General features: G+C 38.0%; 1 protein-coding gene across 2 annotated transcripts in view; it reads left to right on the top strand.

The window, feature by feature from the left end:
• The window catches only part of ANKRD50 (ankyrin repeat domain 50), a 33,088-nt gene extending 5,898 nt beyond the window's left edge, over positions 1–27,190 (top strand). Inside the window, exons 1-4 of one of the 2 annotated variants that reach the window (XM_027773683.1) lie at positions 154–223; positions 12,247–12,476; positions 21,239–24,786; positions 26,276–27,190. In XM_027773683.1, coding sequence (XP_027629484.1) covers positions 12,272–12,476; positions 21,239–24,783 — 3,750 coding nt within the window. In that variant the 5' untranslated portion in view covers positions 154–223; positions 12,247–12,271 and the 3' untranslated portion in view covers positions 24,784–24,786; positions 26,276–27,190. Of the gene's footprint in view, positions 1–153; positions 224–12,246; positions 12,477–21,238; positions 24,787–26,275 lie in introns of those variants that run through there. The other variant, XM_006153138.3, reaches the window with a different exon arrangement.
• Positions 27,191–27,961: the final 771 nt, after the last annotated feature.

Raw genomic sequence — 27,961 nt, 5'->3', positions numbered from 1 at the left:
ACCTGCCAGAGTGAACCAGAGAGAGCAAGAAAGTGAGAAATCATCCCCTAGGGAGGTGGCCATGCCTTTGGACACACATGCATACACATGTGGCTTGATTTTCAAGCTGCATTGTCGGGACCTGAACTACACAGCTGGCCATGTAGGATCTAGCACCTTAACCTCCTCATCACCTGCTGGCCCAACATTTATCTTATTTCTATGAAGAGAAATAACAGTTGGGGTAAAGACTCCTTAGTTCTTATTATAAAACTTGGTATATTTTGTTTCGAATGTGTCTTTTCTAGAATTAGTGTTAAAGGTAGAATTTACTAGTAGCGCTGTAACTATAAATCATATTCTGGTTATTTTTGACAAAAACTTTCAAACATCTTAGTTAGGAAATGTGAGGTGGTGGGGTAGTAATAGTTTTAAGTCTTATGGCTGCTTTTGAAGATGGCTATTTTATTCAACAGAAACTCCTTTCTGAAATCTTTGTTGCTGGTGTATGTAATTCCCTGGTTATTTCTGGTTAATAATGTGCAGAACCAGGTGTGTGTTTTCTATGTGTGATGTCAACTTTTCTATGTTGAATAAAAAGATTTGTTATGTATAATGTTGATGGGAAAAATTGAACATCTTCAGGGGTACTACATAGTAAGTGTAAATGGAATAAAATTTGGCTGAAGAATGGATGATGGATGACTCTAAGCTTTGAGAGTTTAGCAGAAAAGTTATGTTAATGGTGGAAGGCAGCATGGCTTTTTAGAAAAAGATGTCAATGGAGAGACCAAAAGCTGACATTTGTTTTTTAGTCACTTAGGAATCCTTGGATGTTTGTTCTTTCTAGTCATTTTATCTTTCTCATGGAGCATTTGTGGTTTTTCAGTTATATCTCTTCAGGTTTTTAGCTTATGCTGTAGTTATTTATACATCTGCCCTTTGTTATCTCCTCTATTAAACATACGCTTCTTCATGATATTATTCATGACTGATGAATTTTTTATATCTACCATAGAGCTTTATATAGCATTTTGCATATCATAATTGCAAGATGATTATCTTTTGAAAGAGTGGATGATGCAACTTACCTATCTAAAATATGTCTGAACCTAATTGAAAGAAGGCTGAAGCTCTTGAATTAAAAAGGAACTAAAACGTTCGATCATTCAGGTCAGTTTTAAATGCAGACCAGACTGGTATAGCGATTACTAATTTATTAACCTGCTGTCTTCTCTTTAGCATGTATGAATATGGCATCAGGCCAGATAGTTTTAAATGGCCAGATAGCTATCTCCTGTCTCAACTAGCTCCAAGTATTTTTGGCACTCTCAACAAAGGGGCTGGAACAGAGGGAGGCTAGAACGTGTGCTTCCTTCTTAACCTTCACTTGTGGTGTGTTTTTCATGGCAAAATATCCCACTTTCATAATCTATCTTGTATAACGAATACTATTTAAGACAGCTGTCATTATCTCTTCTTAAATGTTGCCAACCTAAAAGACTTTTTTATAAATGTATCTCCAGTGTTAAAACAATCCATATAACTTTCATAACCATAATTTTACATGTCTACTTTTAGTCTAAGAGTGTCACTTTTCACATATTGCCTATTGTCTCTAGCTTTTAGTAGCTTTTAATTATGTCATATTTACTTGAAGGTGGACTTGCATTCATTCAAGCATTCCCATTTTTTCATCCTGAAATCGATTCTTTTTATGTTAAATTGGCTCCTTCTCTTTTTTAAAAAATAATTATTCAGTTTCATTTTATTCCTCATTATTCTTTTTTAAATTTGACCAGAGAGTGAGACTGAGAGGTGGGGAGGGGAGAGGAGAGAAAATGAGAAAGCAAGCTGCCAAGTCTGGGACTCAAACTGTGATTGGCTATGTGGGAATCCAACACCTTAACCACCATGCCACCTACCTACGGGTCAGCTCTTTCTTTTATATGCACATGTAAGTGCTACTTCCTTTGGCTCTTGGTGTGTTCTATTATTTGCCAAGCCAATCATCAGCCTCTAACTCCTTCTGCACCATGCCATGACAACTGCTCTTCTTTGCATTTTTATACTCTTTCAAGTCAGCCACAGTTTTAGTTCTGTTTGGCATTCTTTTTCTTTCGTGATAATTAACCTTCTTTTTAGATCAGAGAGAATAAGGTGATGCTATACAAATTAAATATATTTTTGCACAATTTGGAAATGTCTTAAACATATCCAGATTTTTGTTTTTCTTGAAAAGAAAAAAACTGGACATTTTGACAATACTAAGTTCTCATTCCTTTGAAGTAATAATCTTAAGGAGTTGAGTGTGCTGCTGTCTATATATGGGGCCTATAATACTCTTATTTGATAGTTCTCCTCGCTGTATTAGTCTATACCTGTTTCTGTGGACCAACTTGGCTCCTATTAGGACGTGTGTCTAATTCCTCTGAGAAAAGAAACCTTCTTTTATCTCCCCCAAATTTGCTCTCATATTGTCTCAAATTTGTATTTGTGAATGCTACTTCTTGCCTGTACCTTTTTTCTTTTTAACCTACTAAAATCTGACTTCATTCTCTACATATTTATGGAAAGATATTCATGCATAATTCTCTCCCAACTTGCTCAGTCTCTCTTTCGTCTTAGATGATGTATTTTGGAACCTTTTTTATTCTTTTGTACTTGCTTCCTGTCAGAGTCCCTCATTGACTCCATTCTTTGGCGGCCTTTCCTCTGCGTTCTCTGCATGTTCACCCCTCAAATCTTACTTATCGTCTGACTTTATACATATTCTTCCATTCATTCATTTACTAAAATGGCTACCAGGGCACACCTCTTTCTTCTAGCACTTCTGTTCATTCATTCATTCATTCATTAATTCATTCATTCTTAAACTTGAAGTCTCAGGACTGAAGTTGTGAACCAGCCAGGATACTGAGTTAGGTGGGGAGAAATATATTGAACATGTAATCAAAAAATATATCAAGTCGTTGGGAAAGTCAGGATGCATTAAAATGACCCAATATAAATACATGAAAATACAGCTTTGATAAGTATCTTGCCTTTAAGCCTAGGGTAGATCCAAAAACACACAGACACTGAAGACAGTATAAATGATTATTATCTTAAGCCATTAAGTTTTGGGGTGTCTATAATATGCCACTATTGGGAAAATTAGTCAATCATATAAAACTAAGGAAATATTCTAAGTGGGAAGTCATTAATTTTTATCAAAAATCTAGGAGTTATCACAGATTCGTTAAATTCACTCATTCTCTACATTCACTCTTTTGTTCTGTCTCGAGATAAAACGAATACCTCCACGTCTTTCCATCTCAACTGCCATTTTCTGTTGCCTAGGCTACTACAGTAGCATCTTAACTGGTTCTTGTGGGCTATTGGTGTCCCCTTATCTTCTGAATGTAGTTAAGAGTATCAGATCCTGTTATTTTCCTGATTACAACATGCCAATGTCAGGACCAGCAGGTGGCCTGGGTTAAGATGTTGGACTCCCATGTGGCTGACTGTGGTTTGAGTCCTGGACCTGGTGGCTTGCTTTCTCACTTCCCCTCTTCCTCTCACTAGTGAACACATGTACCCTATGACATATTAAAAAATAGTAATAATAAAGAAAATTTAAAAATAAAAAAGATATCCATTCTAGCCATGGCATATTTAAAAACAAAGACCTCCCCCAAAAATGTCAATGGCTTCTTGTTATCTTTAGAATAAAATCTAAACTCTATGTGATCTACCCCTTGGCTAGCCTCTGACCTCATCTTGTTCTAATTTTACCCTTGCTCATTCATGGCTCTTCACACATATTGCCTTAATTTTGTTCTGAACTAGTCAAGTTCAGGCCAGCTGATTTTTGTATGTGTTTTTGCCCCTTTGTCACTTAGGTACTGTCTTTAACTTTACCTCCTCAGAGCTTTTCCTGCTCTGAGTCTTTAGAAGTGTCCACCTAGTCATTTTTTAAATCATATCATCCCCGTGTGTTTTCTTTATTCTTATTTTCATTATCTGTCCTGATCTGGAATTCTTCTGTACATTTGATACTTGGCTTTCTGCCTCCCTACTAGAAAGAGCAGATAATGCCTGTCTTGCACTCTTTGAATCCTCATGGATTAGAATATAGGAGGAACCCAAAAGCTATTTATTGAATTAATCGTTATTTATATATTAATTAAAGTCATTATAATTTTGGTCACACTAATCATTTGTATATTGCTTTCATTATATTCAGTTTTGAATGTTCCCTGTGTTCTTTTATGGAACAGTTTATGCATATAGATTATATAGTTAAAAATCTAAAGGATCTGTTTTCAGCTGGTATTTTTCATTTGTATTTTGAAAAATCCATGTCAAAATTAATTTTTATCATCTAGAAAATATTTTTAAGAGCATCAGATTTATAGTATATACTATATACAGAGACTCATATGAGGTTACATATAGTATATAGTATATACGGAGACTCATGAGGTTTACCTTTTGCTTCTCTTCCATAAATCCATAGTTTTATCTGAGGAATTTTTATCATTCTTTCTATGATTATCATTTAAAATACATATTTGCCTTTTGGAGTCTTATTTTAAAGTTTGTTTTCTACCTGAGTGTTCTAGCAGCATCTGTTGACCTCTCACCTTTCATTCTTACTTTGTAATGCTATCACTGCAAGGTGCACAAATGTATGTATGTATGTCTTTTTGAGTTCTCTATTCCACTTAGGTTCATTCATCAAATTTCACTGATCAAATTTATTTTGGATACCAGGAATGCATGGGATGCTTTTTTAGGTACTAGGATATAATAGTGAACCAAAGTGGCAAATAAAATCTGCATTTATTAGTTTATATTGGGTCATCAGGAAGGTCATGACATATTTTTGCATGGAAAAACATAGAAAAATATGTGATGACTTCCCCAGTGACCTAATATTTTGAAGGTTGGAGTGGGTGAAGGACAGAAAAATAAAAAGTTACAACAGTTTACAGTGTTAGTTGGCAATACGTGTAGTGCAAAAACCCAAAGCAGAGTAAGGAAGATATGAGTAATGTGCTGGGTAAGTTATGGGGTAGAGGGTGGTGAGATACTGTTTATATGGGGGGCGGGGTTTAGGGTGTTCTGAAGGAACTTCCAGCAAAAGCATTTCAGACTGAGGAAATATCAAGCACAAAGCTGGCTTAATGTTATCCACAAACAAACAAGGGAGCCCATGTGCCTGGGATATAAGCAAGGGGGAAATAGCAGATGACATCTACACAATGGATGACCTTGGAGGCAGTTGTGAAAGCACTGATTTTTACTTTGAGTAGTTTGGGAGCCATTGGAGTATTTTAAACAGAATGTAATATTTTACAGTTGACAATTTTGGAGAGGTTTTTTGTTTTTGTTTTTTTTTGTTTGTTTGTTTTGTTTTTGCTATAGGGCACGTGCGCTTGCCAGACAGAGAGAAACAGAGACAGAAAGCGAGAAATCACCCCCCGGGGGGGGAGGCCACGCCGCAATCCCTTCTCCTCCATTTTCCTCTTGGGATCTTGGGCACGCACGCACACACGCCCGGCGTGAGTTTAAGCCACTGGGTCCAGAACTTGAATCGGGGTCGACTACATGGGAGTCCAGCAACATAGCCATTACGCCAACTGCTGGTCCCTACAGTTGACAATTTTATAGGATTACATTAGCCACTGTGTTGAGAACAGTGATGAGGAAGAAAAGAAGGAAACCCATGTCACTAGTGCAGTAATCAGAGTTAGAGACCAATGGTGCTTGCGCTTGAGTGAAGTGGTGGAGCTAGTGGAAAGTGCTATTCTAATTTATTTTTAAAGATTTTTCTGACAGCATGTAGAATGCAGTATGTGAAAATAAAAGATTAGGTAAGGATGATTCTAGGGAAATATGGCCTGAGAAACTGGAAGGGTGGTCTTGCTATTTACTGAAAAGAAGACTAGGGGAGAAACAAGATAAGGGTTGGAGGCCAGAAGTCTGGTTTTATGTATTTATTTATTCATTTATTTATTTATTAAGAGAGAGATTTTCGCTTGCCAGACAGAGAGGGACCAAGAGACAGAAACTGAGAAATCACCCCCCAGAAGGATGGTCATGCAATCCCTTCTCCTCCATTCTCCTCTCAGGATTTTGGGCAAGCACAGACATGCACCTGGTGTGAATTTTAAGCCACGGGATTCAAAACTCGAACCGCAGTTGACTCTATGGGAGTCCAGCAATGTAACCATCTCACCATCCACTGGTCCCTAGAACTCTAGTTTTAAACATGTTCAACATTAGACATCTATGTAAAGATGCTGGATTAGCAGTTCAATTTATGAGTCTAGATTCAGAAGAGGTGTTGTCTATAAATCTGGGCTCACTGGCGTACAAAAGGTACTTAAGGTTATTAATAAACTTTATGTAAGGTGTGAATATAAATGGAAAAGAAAGGCTATCCAAGATCTCTCAACCTTGGTGTCCTTCAGAATTCACAGGTTGGTAAGATATGAAGGAAGAGTAACTAGTGTGGTAGGAGGAAAGAAAAAAAAGTGGAGAAAGTATTGCTGGAAGGAGGAAATAAAAAAATTATGTCAAGTATTTCTGCTGAGTTGAGAATCGAACACTAGATTTAGCAACTTTTTTTGGAATGTTGGTAGAATAGAAAATAAAGTTTGATTATACTAGGACCATAAATGAATGGGAGGAGTAAATAGTAAAAATAGACTATTTTTTTGGAAGCATTTGCTGTAAAGCAGAGCAGTGAAGTTGAGTAGTAGGATATGGATTTGGGGATGTTTTAAGAAGGGAATTATTACAAGCTATTTGAATAAATGATGTGAATGATAAGTAGATGTAGAACTAGATAATTCAAGAGAAAAAGGATAAATTGCTGGAAATATGCCATTGAGGAAGTGAGATGTAGTGGGATCTGGTAATAAGTGGATTGGATCAGAGCACAGATTGTTCATCTCTAGAGTGTGGGGTTCATAGTCTACATCGTAATTGTAGTATTTAGATATAATTGAAGATGGGTTACTAGAGTAAATGTTCCCAGTGAATGTGTGGAAGTTGTCTTCTAGTTGTGTTTGTGTGTATGTATGCATATTTGTATACTATATACCTGTTATTTATCTCTGTTTTTTTTTGTTGTTGTTGTTGTTGTTTTGTTTTGGAGCTTGCTATAGGTCATATGCTCTTGCTGGAGAGAAAGATAAAATGAGAAATCACACACACCCCCACCCCCCACCCCTCCCGCCAAGGGGATGGTCACACTGCAGTCCCCTCTCCTCCATTCTCCTTTTGGAATTTGAGGCACACATATGTGCCCCACATGATTTTCAAGCCACCAGTTTGGGACTCAACTACAAAGTTAACCATGTAGGATCCAGCCACATTAACTTTCACTTCACCTGTTGGCCCCTCTAAATACTTTATTATTATATGGAAATAAGTCAATAACCGAGAATGAGGTTGGAGGGTTGGGAGAATGGAGATTTGGGAAGAGAAGTGCGAAATGGCCATCTGGGAAAGTAGGGGATTAGATGGTTTGTGATTTTCAAAGTGTGGTATAGGGGCACTAGGAGCCTCTGGGACATTTTCAGGGGATCTTTAGGAGCAAAATTATCTTCAAAATAAAGACTAGCACTGTATTTGCATTTTCCACTTTCATTCTCTTCTGAGGGTATGGTGGAGATTTCTAGAGGCTACATGATGTGAAATCATTGTAAAAGATTGAATGCATAAACATTCTGGTTGGTATTGTTAATTAAGATTTCATTGAATATATACATTTGTTGGAATTGGTCTATTTATAATATTGAATCCTCTTATCCATGAAAATGGTATATCCTTTATTCATTTACGTTTTATTTCCATTTTTCTCAACATTATTTGATAGCTTTTCATATTCAGTTCTAACACATCTTTGATTAGACTTATCCCAAGGCATTTGATTTACTTGTTGCTGTTATACATGATATTGTATGTGAGCAATGTTTTCTGATTTTTTTAACGTTAATGTCTAGGAATTAAAATGAATTTTATATGTTGACTTATAGCAACCTTACAGAGTTCACTAACTGTTATTCTTTAATCACTTTAATTTTTAAATGGTATTTTTACTTGATCTAGTTTTAGAAGTAAAGATTTTGTCTATATGGCTGTGTGTGCATGCACATGCTTCTTTGTGTACACTTCCTTCAGCATTTAAAAAATATCTTTACATTGTCTTTTGCATTTATAGTTCCTATTGAAAAGCTTCTTGAAGTCATAATTTTACTTCTTTGTAGATAATGAGTTTTTCCTCTGGTTCCTTTTATACTTTAAAATATACATGTTTTTAAAGTGCCTGACAACCAAAACACAGGACAAAAGGGGTCAAATGGAGTTTAGTTTCTAAGTATCTAGCAATTTTGGTTAGTGATAAAAATAATTCTATGTAGACTATACTAACTAACCTCTAAAGAATAGTAAAAATGTATAACCAACAAGTTAACAATAGGGTGGGCCAAATCTTATTCTTAGGTTGTAACTAAAATCAGTAGTATGTGGCTCCCAAATGACACCTAAGAGGAAATTGACGGATTTTTTTTTTTCAAACTTCCCCATTTTGGAAGAGCTCTTATCCTTTGGAATTGCAATTCTTCTTGTCCTCTTGCTTTCTTTCACAAACTCTCACATGCCTTTAAAAATATAAATTTAGAGGCCAGCTCATGGCATGATATTAGGCAGCTAGATCTCACATGGTCCCAGAGCTGGTGGCTTAAAAAACACATTAGGCACCTGTGTATATATGGCCAAAATCCCAAAAGGAGAGCGAGGTGGAGGAGAAGGTGATCATGACCCATTGGGGGCATGGAGGGTTCTTTCTTAATTTCCCTCTCTCTGTCTCTGTCTCTCTCCAGCTAGCACACACACCCTGTGTGTGCTCTCGCACTCTCTCTCTCTCTATATATATATATACATACATATGTATACACACACACACACACATATATATGCATAAATTTTGTAATTTGTCTATTATTCTCTAGTAGTGGGAGTTTTGGGTTGCTGCCACCTACTACATCTGATCTGACTGTAGAAATCCCTAGGAACAAGATTTCCCAGGTTCTTTCCCATTTTTTTGGATTCACGCCTTTGCCTATTGAATGATTTCTTTTCTCTAGTTAATTTTATCCTTTTTTTTGTTTCTCCAAGCATTACAAATACATTCTCAATCAGGTCTTTGGAAGTTTATAAATTATTTTAATTTGAATATAAATAAATATCTGATTTTTGAATTTGCTGCTTTCATTCTGAGCTTTATGAGTTTTGTAATTTTTTTTCACTCTCCTATTTTGGATCTCCTTTTTATGACCATTTCATCTTTGCTCTTCCCACGCTAATTGTTATTGATTGCTTCCACCACTCCTCATCTCCAATGTGATTGAGAATGAGGGCTGAAAATTTAGTACAAAGTGCCTTACTCCAAGCTGATATTAGCAATTTTGTAGCTGTAGTCAGTGACCTAGGGATCATTTTATAATATGTTGAGCTCTGGTCTCCCCTGATGCTAGTTTTTTGTGTTCCCTGCTGTTCTTAAAAGCCATAGCCCTAGGTGGTAATCAGGAGGACTTTCTATTTTTTATTTCTTTCATTACTCAAAGGGTAAACCCCAACCAAAGCCCTTAGTTGCAAACAGTGAGTCTGAGTGCTATTAAAAGAGTCAGGAGAACCAGTAGTCCCTTCTTGCCTCCACCAGCAAATCTCCAGGCCCCCACAGCATCCATTATTAGCAAGCTAGAGCTTTAGCCTCTCAGCACTGAGCTCTTTTCTATTTCTGTTACTTTGTAATGTTTACCTTATTTCTAACTGAGTGTGTGTTTTTGTTTTTTTTTTTTACATTCCATATTTCCCTGCTTTGTTTAGCATAGTGGAGACAGTTCATAAAATAATGGCATTACTCCAACACCTTGGTCAAAAGTTCAGAGACACATTTTACCCTATATTTTGGCCAAATTCCTAAACCAACTTATCAAGTATACTGACTGGATTTTTTTTTTCTGGTAAATGAATAGATAATATTTGATTCCTAACTGCTTGAAAATATTGATTATTTTACATGTTTTCATTTTACATGTTTTAATTCATTGGATGGGCAATTTGTTCCTAAGTAAAGAATATAGGACCTAGCATTGTTTTCCAAGAGAAGATAAAATACATTGACTAAAAATTGTTAGTGCTTTACTTTTTCTACATTCTTCTCATCTTCTATAAAAATATATATTTTTTGAAGCCTTATGTTTACAAGAATTTAATAATTCTATTTATAAAGTGATAAGCAAATGTCTCAATAGACTGATTATTTTACAAGATGTTAAGTATTGGGATTAAGTAAACTCTGAATGTATAATGTTCTAATGCTTAATTTTACTAAATAATGTGAGATTTCAGGCTCCAGAATTCAAATTGAGTAATCTGGTAATGTTACATATGATTTAATTTTTACATTCCTTAATATCAAGAGAGGTGATATTGAATGTAGAAAAATACATAGATATTTATTGAAAAACATTAAATCTGAAGGCATCTTTGGTCAATAGTCATTCATAATTCCTCCAGGTCTAGCATGGTCTAATGTAACTAGATAAAACATGTGGGACAATCTTTATTTATTTGAATGAGTATACTGGGGTCTGCACATGGCATGGTGGTTAAGGCACTGGACTCCAACATGGCATACTTTGGTTCAAGTCCTGGACCTGGGGACTTGTTTTCTCACTTTCCCTCCTTCTCTGTCTATGCCTCTTCCTGGTGAGCATGTCTGCCTTACAGCAAATTTTAAAATAATAAATAAAATTAAATAATTATTTTTTTAAAAAAAAAAGAACATACTGATAAGTCACAGAAAATAAACTATAGATCCAGAGTTAATGAATTCAAGAGCTACTGCTCTCTCTCTCTCTCCTAAGCCCCTCGTGTGCATATGCACATGTCTTCTATCATGAATAAAATAAATATATTTAAAAATATGAAGATTAGGGCCAGCAGGTGGTATAGTGGTTAAGGCGTTGGTCTCCCAACTTGGCTGACCATGGTTTGAATCCTGGACATAGTGGCTTGCTTTCTCACTTTCTATCTGGTGAGCACATGTGTTGTATAGCAAATTTAAAAAATAATAATAAACAATTGAAGATTAAGAAAGAATTTTACTACACAAAGAGAAGGGGGCAGAGAAAAATGAAAATGGAAAGACTGTTGTGTAATTGTACCCAGTGAAGGTCATTAGAAAGATGCTGCTTGACTGGAGTAGATTGAAAAGGTGACCAGCTGCAGTTGAAATCCATGGAGGGGAGGGAGCTGTTGGAGGTGTGTAGGCTGTTAGGGTGGCCCAGGTGAGGGACTTGATGGTCATTTGTGCTATGGTGATGATGTTACAGACTGAAAGGGAGTTCAGAGATTTGGGGAAAGACATACTTAATGTTGCACAGTGATAAATTGGGTCTGAGTGGTTATGGGATTGAAAGATGAAGAGAGTTGTAGGAAATGTTATCTGAAATTTCTGATATTCGCAACTGGGTAGATAATGTCCCCTTGGCTGTTGTATCCTTATTGAGCATGCAGCATCCATCAAGTAAATATCTGTTGACAATGAACGAGCACTGTTTTATTTAGGAAAAAGTTATATTTAACTAAATATAAATTACCTGGGTAGAAATGCATTATTCAATACAATAAAACCTAACCGTTTGTTCCTTACATTTTGCAAGTACCTCCAATGAGACCTGGAGTATAGTTTATGTTCAAACATATGGATTTTTGAAATAAAATTTGTGCGTGTGACAGACTAGAATAAAGTGGTAGTAATTTTGTGAGAGAAATGATGACAAAACACTTAGAAATTCCATACAGCTCTTGATGTTTCTTACTAAAGTGATCCTTGAAATTTGGTTTGTTTTGTCATTTTTCTCTCTACACCTTTTATCCTTGTTATAAAAATTCACATTTTTTATCCCTTTCTTAAGAAAATCAGGAAGAGAACATTGAAATCTAGTTTCCACCAGTTCTTACTGTACTTCTCTTTCATAATGCTGAGTTACTAACACACATACATGCACTTTATTTATTGTGGAAAATGTTGTTAGAAAAGTGAACTGATTTGAGGTAAGGAATTGAAACTTGAATAGCAGTTTTATTCTAATACTTTGTCTTAGTCTTGAACCATGTATAGTTAGCCATACTAAAGTTTGAGTAATCCATCTTTCCATCAAAGACAATAGCTTTCGATACTCATGAGGATGTGTCTTTCAGGTGCGTTCTGCTCCCCCTTTTGGGAATGAAGCCCCCCCAGCAGAGCCTCTACCTGCTCGTTGACTCTGTGGATGAAGGGTGTAACGTAAGTGAAGGGGAACAGACGTCGACCAGCCTGTCTGGGACCGTTGCAGAGCTATTAGCTGGTCACCATGAGTTCTTCCCGCCATGGCTGTTGCTTCTCTGCTCTGCCCGCAAACAGAGTAAGGCTGTTACCAAGATGTTTACTGGTAAGATCATCATTTACTGCCATTCCCAGACCTTTTCATTGATGAACCAACTGTGTTTCTTAGAGGAACGACCACAGTTCAAAATCTGGATGTCTTTTATCAGGTATTCTCAACTGTACCTTTTAAAAGTTATATTAAAAACAAGTTGTAGTGGGCCAGCAGGTCATGTAGTGGTTGGGGCACTGGACTCCCACATGGCTGACCAAGGTTCAAGTCCCAGACCTGGTGGCTTGCTTTCTCACTTTTTTTTTCTCTCTCTCTCTGATGAAATTAAACAAACAATAATAAATAAATGACTGGCAACATAACGTAATGGTTACGTTGCTGGACTCCCACATAGTCAACCATGGTTCAAGTCTCAGACCTGGCGATTTAAAACTCAACGTCACACCAGGCACATATGCCTTAAATCCTGAGAAGAGAATGGAGGAGAAGGGGTTGCAATGTGGCCATCCCCTCTGGGGAGTAAGTTCTCGCTTTCTGTCTCCCTGCCTCTGTCTCTCTGGTGAATGCATGCACCCTGTAACAAAAATCTCTCTTAAAAAATAATAAAGTAAAATAAATAATTCTTTAATAAAAAGAAGTTGTAGCATGTTTTAAGATTATTTAAACACTACATTTTTTTAAAAGATTCTCTTCCTGTTTTAGTAAAAGAAGTATGAAGTGCATAGTTGCTCCTATATATTATCTATAGGGCTGCATTTATTATGCTATGGTATCAGTTTATGACTTTTCTACTCGCTAGACTGAGCATCCTGTTTTTTTATATATACCTTTTTCTGATGTGTGAAAGCATAGACTAGATAATGATTAAAGCACATGACCAGTTTTTCTTCCTTTATATTTTTTACTTCTCTTTTTTTAGTAGCATAATAAAATTGTGATTACTCCTGTTACATTATATAAATCACTCTTTCTCCTGTGAGAAACAAAAGGAGTACAAGATAAGGACTTCCAACAGACGTTACAAGAGATCTTCCATAATATGTATTATGAAAAAACTGTGGATGGATTTTTTTAAATTTTTGCCCGAACAGAATCTGGTCCTTTAATTCCATTTTCCCACCAAGTTTTTGAAATAATTGGAGCACTGTTAATTAAGTTGGTGGTTAATTAACCATATCACATTTAAGGAGATCTGCATGTTTTACAATATGATGAAACCTTATTAATGTGTCAAAATGATTTTCTGTAACCAGCTTTATTCCCTCTCAGGTTCTCTCTCTTGGATTCTCTTGCTACCAATGGCAGTGTTCCTGGTTTCCGTGTACAGAATCCTTTCTTGTGGTTATTAATACAAATGTTGGTTAAAGTTTGGGGATTAAAATGACAGTTCAGCGTAGATAGAGCTGAAGTCTTTTGTGGTCGGTGTTACTACTCATTCCTTTCTCTTCATCATTTAAGGCAAACGGTTATCATTAGCTTACTTTATTTTCTCCCAAGTCATGTTTATATACTGTGTATTTTGTTTAATTGCCAGAGGACACATGTAATCACCAGAGATAGACAGGGAGACAGAGAGAGGATGAGAGGGAGAGTAAGTGCCCTTCAATGGGGCATGGCCACAGTGCAATCCTTTGTCCTCCATTTCTTCATCCTCTCAGGACTTTGGGCACTCACTCATGCCTGTCTGGTATGGTTTTCAAGCTGTCAGAGCTGGAATTCGAACCACAGCTGACCATGTAGGAACTAGCTCCTTTAACCACTATGCTATGGGGCCAGCCGTATACTGTGTATCTTTGTAATTTACAGAAATTAAACATTATATATACCATCATTAAAAAAAAAATTATTTCTTTATTTATTTTAATTTGACCAGAGAGGGACAGAGAGAGAGAGAGAGAGAGAGAGCCACCACATCTGAGTCTTGAATCGTGGTTGGCCGTCTGGGAGTCCAACACCCTTAACCACCACGTCCCCAGTATAGATACCATTAATATATATATATATATATATATATATATATACACACACCTGTCATCTTAGTTATTACCACTCACTAGCTGTGTGACCTTATGCAACTTATTTATGGTTTGTCTCATTTTCCTCATATATAAAATGAGGATTATGATGCTACTTTCCTTACAAGATTTTTGTAAAGTTAAATGACAAATTATAATGCCTAATACATAGTAAGTGCTTCATATATGTATTGTTGCTATTATTCTTATAATTATTTATCATTATATTTTTAAACAAACTTTTTTTTGGGGGGGAGAGGTTTTTGCTATAGGGTTCATGCGCTTGCCAGACAGACAGAGACAGACAGAGAGACAGAAAGCGAAAAGTCACTGCCCAGGGGAGATGGCCACACCGCAATCCCTTCTCCTGCATTCTCCTCTCGGGATCTTGGGCACGCACGCATACGCGCCCAGCATGAATTTTAAACCACTGGATCCGGGACGCAAACCGCGGTTGACTACATGGGAGTCCAGCGACATAGCCATTACGCCAACTGCTGGTCCCCAAACAAATGTATTTTTATTAAGGTTTTTGCTATAGGATACTTAGACTCATCCTAGAGGAACAGAGAGACAGTGAGCCATTTCCTATTACCTTCACTAAATCCAGTTCATCGGTTTTAATTGCTGGTAGTACTTCTCCCCATGAATAAATATACTATTTATTTTGCTGTTCGCCTCTCTGTGGACATGCAGATTGTTTTCCACTTGTCACTGTTACCAAAAATGCTTTTTAATCATGCTATGCATGTCTTGTGCACGTGTGCCAGAGGTTTACACGATAAACCTAGACTTGTGTCCAGCCATGGAGGGACAGGTGGTAGGTGTCACTGTGTGATACACACACCAGGGCTCAGGTCCCAGGTCAAATCTGACCATGACAAGTACTCCTGTGGGTATGCTTGTCATTCTGGCTGGCCGGAAGGCTGGGGAGATTGTGGCATGACGAGACCATGTCAGGGTCTCTTCCTCTCTCACACATTTATGAAATAAATAAATAAACTTAAAAAAAGAGTTGATTTTATAAAAATTAAAAACCTAGATTTAGAATTGGTAGATTGTTGGGGCCGGCAGGTGGCATGGTGGTTAAGGCCCTAGTGCCAGGTTCGAGTCCTGGACCTGATGGCTTGCTTTCTGCCAGGCATGTGTGTGTGCATGCCCAAAATTGTTTTCCCCCGCCCCCCCCCCCCCCCGGTCAAATTAAAAAATAAAATTAAATGAATTTTTTTTTAAGAGAAAGAATTGCTGGATTATATTATGTACATTTTGAACTTTAGTTCATTGCAATATAGGTAGCTAATATACTTGAAATAATTTATAGTCCTACTAACAAATGAGATTTCCATTTTCTCTATTTTCTCATAATCATCATTTATTTTCAGGTTTGCTAGTTTCTCCTTGATGTTCTTACTCATGTTCTGACTGCTCTTCTAAACTTTCTGTCTTCTCATTTAGATTATCACTCCTAAATATCAATCACACACAGGATTCTATGTTTTCTATTCTAGTTTTTTTATTTAAAAAACATTTTTTTAAGGTTTTGCCATAGAGTGCATGCACTGCCGAGAGAGAGAGAGAGAGAGAGAGAGAGAGAGAGAGAGAGAGAGAATGAGAAGGAAAGTGAGAAATCACCCCCTGGGACGTTGGCCATGCCACAATCCCTTGTCCTCCATTATCCTCTCAGAAAATTATGGGCACACACGCAAACATACCTGGCATAAATTTCAAGCTATCAGATCTGGAACTCAAACTGCAGTCAGCCATTTGGGAGTTTAGTGCCTTAACTACCATGCTGCCTCCTGGCCTCTCTAGTTTTTTTCCTTTTCTTTTTTTTTTTTTTTACCCTGTCCAGTTACTTAGTCACACACTCTCTTTATTTGGTTTTATTTTCTTCATGTTTTAAAATTTGTGCATATTTTATATTTATTTCCTTACTAGTCTGTCCTCTATGACAACAGATATTTTCCTGTGAGAACAGTGTGTTGCCCATTACTGTATCACTTCAGTATCTAGACCACAGCTTGGAAGAAAGCTGATATCTGCAAATGAATGAGTTGTATTTTCTTTGAACCTACCCTTAGTGAAAACATGTACTGGGAATTGAAACCTGATTCCCAGAGGTGATGTTAATTTTAAAACTGCACGTATATAAACAATTGACCATCTCTCTGTTAATGGTAGATTTGAAAGTTGGAGGTAAAATTTTAAGAATCTTACTAAAGTTATAAGTATATCCTGTCAAATTGCCTTCCAAATAGATCTATATCATATTATATTTCCTACAGGAAACTATTGGTCTTTTTGTACTTCTATCAATATCAAATTTTTTTTTTTTTTTTAGAACTTGTTTGGTGGGAACCAGCAGTTAGCGTAATGGCTATGTCGCTGGATTCCCACGTAGTCGACCGCGGTTCGTGTCCCGGACCCGGTGGCTTAAAACTCACGCCGGGCGCGTGTGCGTGCGTGCCCAAGATCCCGAGAGGAGAATGGAGGAGAAGGGATTGCGGCGTGACCATCCCCCCTGGGGGGTGATTTCTCGCTTTCTGTCTCTATGTCTCTCTCTGTCTGTCTGGCGAGCGCACGCGCCCTACAGTGAAAATCTCTCCAAAAAAAAAAAAAGAACTTGTTTGGTGTGTGAAAGGTGCTCGTTTTTATTGGTGCTTTTTGTTTATTATTGAGTTTGTTTTCCCTTATGTTTATCAATTTGGCTTTTCTCTGTGATTTTTTTTTTTTTTGTCGTCTAACCTTTACATATGATTCTTTTGGGAAATTATTGATTTCCTTATTGATTGTTAAGGGAGCTTTTGTTTCATATTCTTTTAGTCTTAGCAACTATTTCAGCTTTTAAAAATTGTTATCATTGTTTTGAAGTCAATTGTATGTATTCTGTTATGTCATAGGGGAAGTCGTGATGTATTTTTCTATGTTTTTCTATGCAAAAATGCACCATAACTTTCCTGGCAGCCCAATATTGTCCTTTACTCTTCTGTGTTCTTTCTTTTATATTTAATATCTTTGTCCGTATGTAGTATTTTCTACTAAAAAGTGTAAAATAAGCTCTAGCTTGGATAATATATCAAACTATACATTTTCTCAGTTTCTTTACAATTACTAGGTGATATTCCATTTATCATACATTAAGTTTAAGCAGAATTTGACTAGCTCTAAGGGTATTATTGTAGGTTGATAACTATTAGGCTTTATTATGGGGCTAAAGAACCAGAAGCCCATTTTAAAATATTTTGTGCACAAAAAAATTAACCCTAGAAGATTTTTGAAGACTTTTATACATGTTTATTTCATCTGCTTACAAAAGAAATACATATTTCATATAGAAAATACTTTACATTAGAGACCATCAGTTGGTGTGGTGGTTAAGGCACTGGACTCCCACATAGCCAACCATGGTTCAAGTCCCAGACCTGGCATTTTACTTTCTCTCTGTCTCTGCCTCTCTCTGGTCAAATTGAATGATAATAGTGAGTAAAATTAAATGATTCTCTAAAAACATACTTTAAGTGACTATATACACGAATATTTTATCATTTGGAGATAATAACCACTCTTTTTAATAGTTAGTGTTAAATTCTGTGTGTTTTTCCCTTGTCTCTGCCTCTCTCTGGTCAAATTGAATGATAATAGTGAGTAAAATTAAATGATTCTCTAAAAACATACTTTAAGTGACTATATACACGAATATTTTATCATTTGGAGATAATAACCACTCTTTTTAATAGTGTTAAATTCTGTGTATTTTTCCCTACCTAGTTGAGATTGTGCTACATATATCAGTTTGATTTTTTTGCTTTGTATATTTAACATTGTTAAGTCTCTTAGAGTCAGTAAATTACTTTTTAATAACTATTTCAGTTATTACTACATAATGTATTGATTTTCACATATTAATATGTGGGGATTCTCTCAACTTTCTTCTAATTGTATCTTTATTTATTTATTTATTTGTTGTTGTTGTTTTCTAATTTGACCAGAGAGAGAGAAAGAGGGAAAGTGAAAATAGCAAGCGACCAGGTTCAGGACTTGAACCATGATTGACCATGTAGGAGTCCAGCATCTTAACCACTGTGCCACCTGCTGGCCCATGTGTCTTTAAGTTTTATTTTCATATTCCCCATTCCTACATTCCTCTGGATAGTGAGATCGCAGTGAGCATCAATTTATAAATCTTGGCACAAGCCCAGTCATTTTATCATTAGCTTTCACCAACACTGAGTAGTTTCATACCCTGAGGAATGTTTGAAGTAAGAATAGAAAAGTAGCCCAATAAAGAAGTGGTCCAACATTTCAGTAAATCATGTTTTCACTTGCCTAGAAGTTGTTGTTAGTTTTTATACTTATAACTTTTTAAAGTTTATCATTTATTTTTCCATGAGCAAGAGTGAGAGACAGGCAGGCAGACAGACAGCACTCCCAACAGGGTCTTGATGCTTCCATCCACCCTGGTCTTCTCCCAGACCTGTGTCACAGACAGGCATGTTCCTGGCATACTCAGGAAGGTCTCCAGGCTTGAATTGAATCAAGGACCTTTCCCTGTGTGTTCACCTCACATAGCATCATGTTTAACTGCTGTGCCACCATCTGACCCCTTAGGAATTTTTTAAAAGTGCTTTGATAGCAATACATGGAGTTCTTAAAATTTATTCACTTATTTATTTTAATTTGACCAGAGAGAGACAGAGAGAGAGAGAGTGGGAAAGTGAGAAACACGCTAACAGGTCCAAGACTTGAACTATGGTCAGCCATGTGGGAGTGTCCAGCACACCACCTACTGGTCCCCTATGGATTTGTTTTAAAGTCTGTGGAAATGTTATGAAAAAATGATGTGTGGACTTCAAATATTTCTTTGCATAAAAATAAACTCAATTTTAATTAATTTTTTCATGAACTTTTTGAAGTCTCATATATTAAACTGTATTAATGTTCATAATAAGAGAATTAGATGTATATTACTCAAAAGTTGCAATTAGAAAAAATATGTTCAATGATATTAATGCAAGGCATTTAAATTGTTGATCAACGATTATTCTTAGCTTGTTTTAGTAATTAGATAGCTATTATTAGAGTAACTATAATGGTTTATTCTGTCTAAATTCAGATTACTAAACATTTATTTGGGGGAGTTTTTTGTTAATCTTTTTTTTGAGAAGACACTATCAAACAGAACAGTCAGAATTTTGGTTCTATCACTTTTAATAGCTATGTTACCTTGAGCAATTTATTTAACCTTTCTGAACTTCAGTTTTATTTTTTAAATAGGGATACTTTTCTTGCTGTAGTGGCATAAAAATAAGTTATGTCTGACAAGTACTTAAAGGGCTGCCTTAAAAATAACTGACTTTCGGGACCAGCAGTTAGCGTAATGGCTGGACTCCCACGTAGTCGACCACGGTTTGAGTCCCGGACCTGGTGGCTTAAACTCACGCCGGGCGCATGTGCATGCGTGCCCAAGATCCCAAGAGGAGAATGGAGGAGAAGGGATTGCGGCGTGGCCATTCCCCCTGGGAGGTGATTTCTCACTTTCTATCTCTCTGTCTGTCTCTGTCTGTCTGGTGAGCACACGTGCCCTATGGCAAAAACTTCTCCAAAAAAAAAGAAAAAATAACTGACTTTCAATAAATGTTGCTTTCTCATTTTTTTCTGAGGAACCAAATGTGTTACTATTGAGATTTAGGCTAGTTTCTGTTTTTATCATCTCAAGTTTCGATCATGAGATTTTGGTCAATGAGGTTTAAATTATAGAGTTTCTCATAATGGGCTATATGATCTCCCCTGTAAATCAATCAGTATGTACATTGCCACTTTGGAACCTTTTAAGACACCGTGTAATGTAAGATAGTATTTTTTTTTAATAACTTTTTATTAGTGACGTGCCAGGTATCTCCCTTTTCCAACTTAAATTGTTTTAATGAATTTATAAAACCAAAGCAAACAGACACTAGCAAAAGCTTTGGAAATATGTCATCTCACATCATGGGTAAATATAATTATAAATTTCTAGGGACACTTTAAGCTCTCCTTAGGTGAGGGTGTCTTCTTTCATAATTGAAATTTGTCTTTTGAGAGTATTTCTGTTGACGATTTAATGGCCATTGTGTATGGATAGCTATAAAATCATGGACACCAATTTAATAATAGATTTATTATTACACTTATCATTACTCGTCTTTCATTCTTAGTATGTTGGTTTTTTTTTTCAATAAATGTGTCCATTTTATCTAAGTTTTTCATGCTTAATATCACAAAACTGAATTACCAGCTTTTCTCTCCAAATTTGTGAGCTATCCAATACTTAATTATTTTAACTTGTTAGCATGTAGAATATAACTTACAGGTCCTGACAGCTTATATTCTAATTGGATGTGAATGTTCAATCCCATTCAAGTGGATGGGTGGAATAACACCAGTTATCATCTGATAAAGAGCTTGTAAAAACAGGTTTACTTATATGTATCCTGCAACAAAGATGATTTTCCTAATCATTTGGGAGTTCAGAAATTCTTAACAGAGTGCTTTAATGGGGATGTAAGATTGTCCAATGTCTGCTTAGTATCTCCTACATAGAGTTGAAAGTGGCATTGAGCCACTAAAAACATAAGTATTTCCATTTGCAGATAGGAAAATGAAATCATTTTTCTACCAGCAATGGCGATTTTTTTTACAAAAAAATTATATACTAATAGGTATTGATGGACTTGTTTATTACATCCTGAAGATATTGTCTTTAAACGTTTGTCAGTTTCTATAATCCTTTCCGAGTGTTGACATCTACTTTTTTGTCTCTAGGTTTTCGAAAAATAAGCTTAGATGACCTTCGGAAGGCATATATCGTCAAGGATGTGCAACAGTACATTCTTCATCGTTTAGACCAAGAAGAAGCTTTGCGACAACACCTTACAAAAGAAACTGCAGAGATGTTAAATCAACTGCACATCAAAAGCAGTGGATGTTTTCTTTACCTAGAACGAGTTCTAGATGGAGTTGTAGAAAACTTTATTATGTTAAGAGAGATTCGTGACATCCCAGGAACTCTGAATGGTCTCTATCTCTGGCTATGCCAAAGACTTTTTGTGAGAAAACAGTTTGCAAAGGTTCAGCCTATTTTGAATGTGATTCTTGCAGCCTGCCGACCTTTGACCATAACGGAATTGTATCATGCTGTATGGACCAAAAATATGTCTCTAACCTTGGAAGACTTCCAACGCAAGTTAGATGTCCTCTCCAAACTTCTTGTCGATGGGTTAGGAAATACGAAAATACTGTTTCATTATAGTTTTGCAGAGTGGCTTCTGGACGTGAAGCACTGTACTCAGAAGTATTTATGTAATGCTGCAGAAGGACACAGGATGTTGGCGATGAGTTATACCTGTCAAGCCAAGAACTTGACACCATTGGAAGCACAAGAATTTGCGTTGCACTTAATCAATTCCAACCTACAATTAGAGACGGCCGAGTTGGCTCTGTGGATGATATGGAATGGTACACCTGTCAGAGACTCTCTGTCTACTTTAATACCCAAGGAACAAGAAGTGCTACAGCTGTTGGTCAAAGCTGGTGCTCATGTCAACAGTGAGGATGACCGCACATCCTGCATAGTTCGGCAAGCCTTAGAGAGAGAGGATTCTATCCGGACATTGTTGGACAACGGAGCGTCAGTAAATCAATGTGATTCAAATGGGAGAACCTTACTGGCCAATGCTGCATACAGTGGCAATCTTGATGTGGTGAACTTACTTGTGTCTAGGGGGGCAGATCTGGAGATAGAAGATGCCCATGGCCATACAGCCCTCACCCTAGCTGCTCGACAAGGACATACCAAGGTGGTGAATTGTTTAATTGGGTGTGGAGCAGATATTAATCACACTGATCAGGACGGCTGGACAGCATTAAGATCTGCTGCGTGGGGCGGCCATACCGAGGTAGTTTCCGCACTACTTTACGCAGGCGTGAAAGTGGATTGTGCGGATGCTGACAGCCGGACGGCTTTGAGAGCCGCGGCATGGGGAGGACATGAGGACATTGTTCTGAATTTGCTACAACATGGTGCTGAAGTTAACAAAGCCGATAATGAAGGGAGAACTGCTTTGATCGCAGCGGCGTACATGGGACACAGAGAGATTGTGGAACACCTGCTGGACCACGGCGCAGAAGTAAATCACGAGGACGTTGATGGCAGGACTGCGCTCTCTGTCGCTGCACTGTGTGTGCCCGCAAGTAAAGGGCATGCGTCAGTAGTCAGCCTTTTAATCGACCGAGGTGCTGAAGTGGACCACTGTGACAAAGACGGTATGACCCCCCTGCTTGTAGCAGCCTATGAAGGCCATGTAGACGTGGTGGACTTGCTTCTGGAGGGGGGAGCAGATGTCGATCACACAGATAACAATGGTCGGACACCCCTCCTCGCAGCAGCTTCGATGGGCCATGCTTCAGTCGTGAACACGCTTTTGTTTTGGGGTGCAGCTGTGGATAGCATCGATAGTGAAGGGAGGACGGTCCTCAGCATCGCGTCAGCCCAGGGGAACGTGGAGGTGGTGCGGACTCTGCTGGATAGAGGGTTAGATGAAAATCACCGGGATGATGCTGGCTGGACGCCTTTGCACATGGCAGCTTTTGAAGGTCACAGATTAATATGCGAAGCGCTCATCGAACAAGGTGCTAGAACAAACGAGATCGACAACGATGGGCGAATCCCTTTCATCTTAGCTTCGCAGGAGGGGCATTATGACTGTGTTCAGATATTACTGGAGAACAAATCCAACATCGATCAGAGAGGCTACGATGGGAGAAACGCGCTGCGGGTCGCTGCCTTAGAAGGGCACAGGGACATTGTTGAACTGCTGTTCAGCCACGGAGCTGATGTTAACTACAAAGATGCCGATGGCAGGCCCACGCTTTATATCTTGGCCTTAGAAAACCAGCTCACCATGGCCGAATATTTTCTAGAAAATGGTGCAAACGTCGAAGCAAGCGATGCTGAAGGAAGAACGGCACTTCACGTTTCCTGCTGGCAGGGCCACATGGAGATGGTGCAGGTCCTGATCGCCTACCACGCCGACGTCAATGCGGCGGACAATGAAAAGCGCTCGGCCTTGCAGTCTGCAGCCTGGCAGGGCCACGTGAAGGTGGTCCAGCTCCTCATTGAGCACAGTGCCGTGGTCGACCACACCTGTAACCAGGGCGCCACTGCACTCTGCATCGCGGCCCAGGAGGGACACATCGACGTCGTCCAGGTTCTGTTAGAGCATGGTGCTGACCCAAACCATGCAGACCAGTTTGGACGCACTGCTATGCGCGTGGCAGCCAAAAATGGACATTCTCAGATAATTAAGTTATTGGAGAAATACGGTGCATCTAGCCTGAATGGCTGCTCTCCATCCCCTGTTCACACCATGGAGCAGAAACCTCTGCAGTCGGTGTCTTCCAAAATGCAGTCGCTAACCATTAAGTCGAACAGCTCTGGTAGTACTGGTGCAGGGGACATGCAGCCTTCACTGCGCGGGTTGCCCAACGGGCCAGCTCACGCATTCAGTTCTCCTTCCGAATCTCCAGATTCTACAGTGGATCGGCAGAAGTCATCGCTGTCAAATAATTCCCTGAAAAGCTCAAAAAATTCGTCTTTGAGAACAACGTCGTCCACAGCCACGGCTCAGACAGTGCCCATCGACAGCTTTCACAGTTTGTCGTTTACAGAGCAAATTCAGCAGCACTCGTTGCCACGCAGCAGAAGCCGACAGTCGATTGTTTCCCCGTCCTCCACCACACAGTCCTTGGGCCAGAGTCACAACTCACCCAGCAGTGAGTTTGAGTGGAGTCAGGTGAAGCCCAGTCTGAAGTCGACTAAAGCAAATAAAGGGAAATCAGAAAACTCCAACAAATCGGGGTCCGCTGGGAAAAAAGCTAAACAGAGTAACTCTTCCCAGCCCAAGGTTTTAGAATACGAGATGACTCAGTTTGATAAAAGAGGACCTACGGCCACATCCGGGATGGGCGCACCCCCTAAGCAAACCCCGGCAGACTCTCAGTGCAAAATTGTGATCCCTGCAGCGCAGCAGGAAATCGGCCGATCTCAACAGCAGTTTCTGATTCACCAACAAAGTGGGGAACAGAAGAAGAGAAATGGAATAATGACAAATCCAAATTACCATCTGCAGAGCAACCAGGTGTTCCTCGGCAGAGTTTCAGTCCCCCGAACAATACAAGACAGAGGGCATCAGGAAGTGTTAGAGGGCTACCCTTCCTCAGAGACAGAATTAAGCCTTAAACAAGCCCTGAAGCTTCAGATCGAGGGTTCGGATCCTAGCTTCAACTACAAAAAGGAAACACCCTTATAAAAGGTACTATTTCATCAGCATAAAGAATAAAGTATCCGAAGTACATTTTCCTCTACTTGGAATGCTCTGTTCCCTAATATTTAACATGGCTGGTTTCCTCACCTTTTAGTCTGTCTGCTTCTCAGCCAGATCTTCCCTTGCCAACCTTTTACATTTGAATTCTCCTCATTCTAATTCTCCCTTTCTCCTTTCTTGCTTTGTTATGCAAAGCTATTATGATTTAACATACTTTATACATTTTTATTTTGTTTACCACTTGCCCCTCCTCCCACTACCAAGTAAACCTTAAGCTTTGTGAGGGTGGGATTTTTATCTGTTTCGTTTGCTGCTAATACTCCCTTTACTCCCAACAGTGCTTGAACCTATAGTAGTTTCTCAGTAAAAATTGGTTGGCTGAGTGACTGAATGAGTGAATAGCCTATATTTGTGGGTCCAGATTAAGAATGCTTCCCTCTAGTCACTTCCTTCTCTTAAAAGATCTTTGGTGGTGACAGCGGACAGCTATTTCTGTAACACTCACCTTTCTGGTTTGAATACAATCGTATATGTAACACTAAGTAGATGGTATTTGTTAATATCATTTCTTTTCACCCAGAAAGAATTCAAATATTTTAACCAGTAAAAGGGAATTTTTACTATGACAGATCTTTAAAGAATCTTCTACGTTGTGTTTCCCCACACCAAGAATGGGTATAAAAGATGGTAAATGGATGTCTTGGCATGTGTATTTAAGACCCAATCTATGACAGTCGTGTTTATTAAATATTGAAATATTCTTTGCCCAACTAAAGGATACTTTACTGATAACATAAGGGAAAATAATGAAGAAAGTAAATAGGTACTTTAGCGGGTAGACGCTTTTTCAGAAGCACGTTTTCCATATTGGTGGTGCATGGATTTTATTAGGAATCTTTGCTCACTGATACCATACGTATCTCACTTTGCTTAATCATTTTTCTTTCGCCAACAAAATTGTAGTCTTTCATCAACAAATTGAAATCTCTTTTGCTTTTGTCTTTGGGGGTGTAGTTCAGGGATATGATAGGTGAAACACTAATATAAATAACTTCTAACTATAAGCACTGTAAGAAATATTCTGTTAAAAGAATCAGTGGGCAACCAAATGTCATTCGGAAATACTTTGTATGAAGCAGTTAATTTATTCTCCAATGTGACCTATTTTTAACATTTTGGGGGTTCTGATGGTACAACCTTCCAACTGTTGTGGTATCTTTTGCAAAAGCAAAGTGGAAATATAAACAGTAAACACATGAATGAAACATTTTGTAGAATCTTTAACAGCGCCTCATGAGTTAAATAATGAATTTCTGATACACAAGTGTACTTTGTGCTTTACATGGTAAAAAGGGAAGGAGGTGGACTGATACATAGATAGATGTACTCTCATATAATGTCCTAAAACTAGACGTAGCTATATAATACATATAATAGAGAAATTAATTCTTTTTTTTCTTTTTAACTTTTGCATTAGTTTCCTATTCTGTGAAACAGAAGACATTGTGATTGGAGCGGTTCTTCAGCTACTGGATGAAAATATAAAATGCCTGTTCATTTGCTGAAAACAAACATAAAATGAAGAATGTGATATCTGCAGTACAGTTACCTTAATTACTGTAATGTGCCTAAATAGTAAGGCTGCCTTCTCAGTGTAACCCTCTGTGCTTAAATTGTTTTCATTTTGTGTGCTTTGTATTCACTACACAAGAATAAGCACTTTTTAAAAAATGCAGGCATATACTGCAGTTCCCTGATAAAAGCTGAAAAAAATTTTGAGTATTTTAAGATTTGATAAATGTGCATGTGCCATGGTCAAATATATACGAAAAGGCAGTGTTCCTTGTATTTATTTTTTTTTTCTTTTTGTGGCAAAAGAAATTTAAGCATACTGTGTCACATTTACATCGTAGCGTATGGCCTGTTTCTTGTATCTTAAACAATGTTAAATAAATGTTGTAACTGTTCTATGTTCTCTATACCTTCAGCATTGGAAAAAAAAATGAGTTTCTACATAAATGCCACATTGAAGTGAAAAAATGGTTTCTTGGCAGATTTTTTTCTTTTTAACTAATTTCTAGTAGTTTAGGGAGCTGCTCTGAGTAGTTTAAATCTGGGTTTTCCCAGTAGAGTCCTCCTCATCTCTGACTAAATGTGTCAGACAGACAACCAACCAGGCTGTAGGCAGAACAACGTTCAGTTTCATTCACTGGAATGCAATTTCACCTTCCACTCACTTGTCATTCCACCTCCAAGACTGTGGACTATCATTCCTGAGGCTTGTAAATTCTCAGGGACAGAGCCATGCCTCAGTCACATGTGCAAAGGGAGATGCACCTGTCTAAAAGTAAATTTTCTTTTTTTTTTTTTTTAAGAGAGTTTTTTTTGTTGTTGTTGTTCTAGGGTGCTTGCACTCCTGGAGAGACAGAGACAGACAGAGAGACAGAAGGTGAAAAATCATGCCCTTCCCCCAGCCCCAGGAGGGATGGCCACACTACAATCCCTTCTCCTCCATTCTCCTCTTGGGATTTTGGGCATACAAGCACACACCCAGCATGAGTTTTTTAAGCTGCCAGGTCCGGGACTTGAACTGTGGTAGGAGTCCGGCGATGTAACCATTATGTTATCTGCTGGTCCTGCAAGTGTAGAGTTTTGATCCCTGGACCATTGACTACCCTTATCCCTTCCTCCCAGCTAAATATTATAAAACATACCAGTTTAAACATTCATGCTGGCTTCTCCCTCTGCTGTTTCTATTCTGTGAATTAGTACATGACCTAAACAGCCCTGCTCGAAATCAGCTGGGTTCATTTCAATGGTTTAGTTAGACAACTATTCTTGATGAATGTGATAGGTGCTGTCCTTCACAGATGACACCACTAACCCATCAGTCATAGCACATGTTGCATTTTTTTCTTTTTTTTTGATAAATAATAGTGATGGATTTGCACTTTTCTTTCCACATACTCTTTCCTGTTTTCTTCTTTAGACAATAGCATGCAGGCTGGCTGGATGACAGGCTTGACAGAGAAGTCTGTAGCCCGGGAAGTAAAATGCATTCAAATACACACGTGACCCACAGCCTTGGCTTCCTGGATGTACTCCATCTGAGCTAGCTCAGATCGGTTGTGGGCATGTCTGGAAAGGCAGGCCTCATGGTTTA

The sequence above is a fragment of the Tupaia chinensis genome, unplaced genomic scaffold, assembly GCF_000334495.1.
Source record: "Tupaia chinensis unplaced genomic scaffold, TupChi_1.0 Scaffold000362_1, whole genome shotgun sequence".
NCBI classification, from domain to species: Eukaryota; Metazoa; Chordata; class Mammalia; order Scandentia; family Tupaiidae; genus Tupaia; species Tupaia belangeri.
This window is presented reverse-complemented; position numbering and strand designations above follow the sequence as displayed.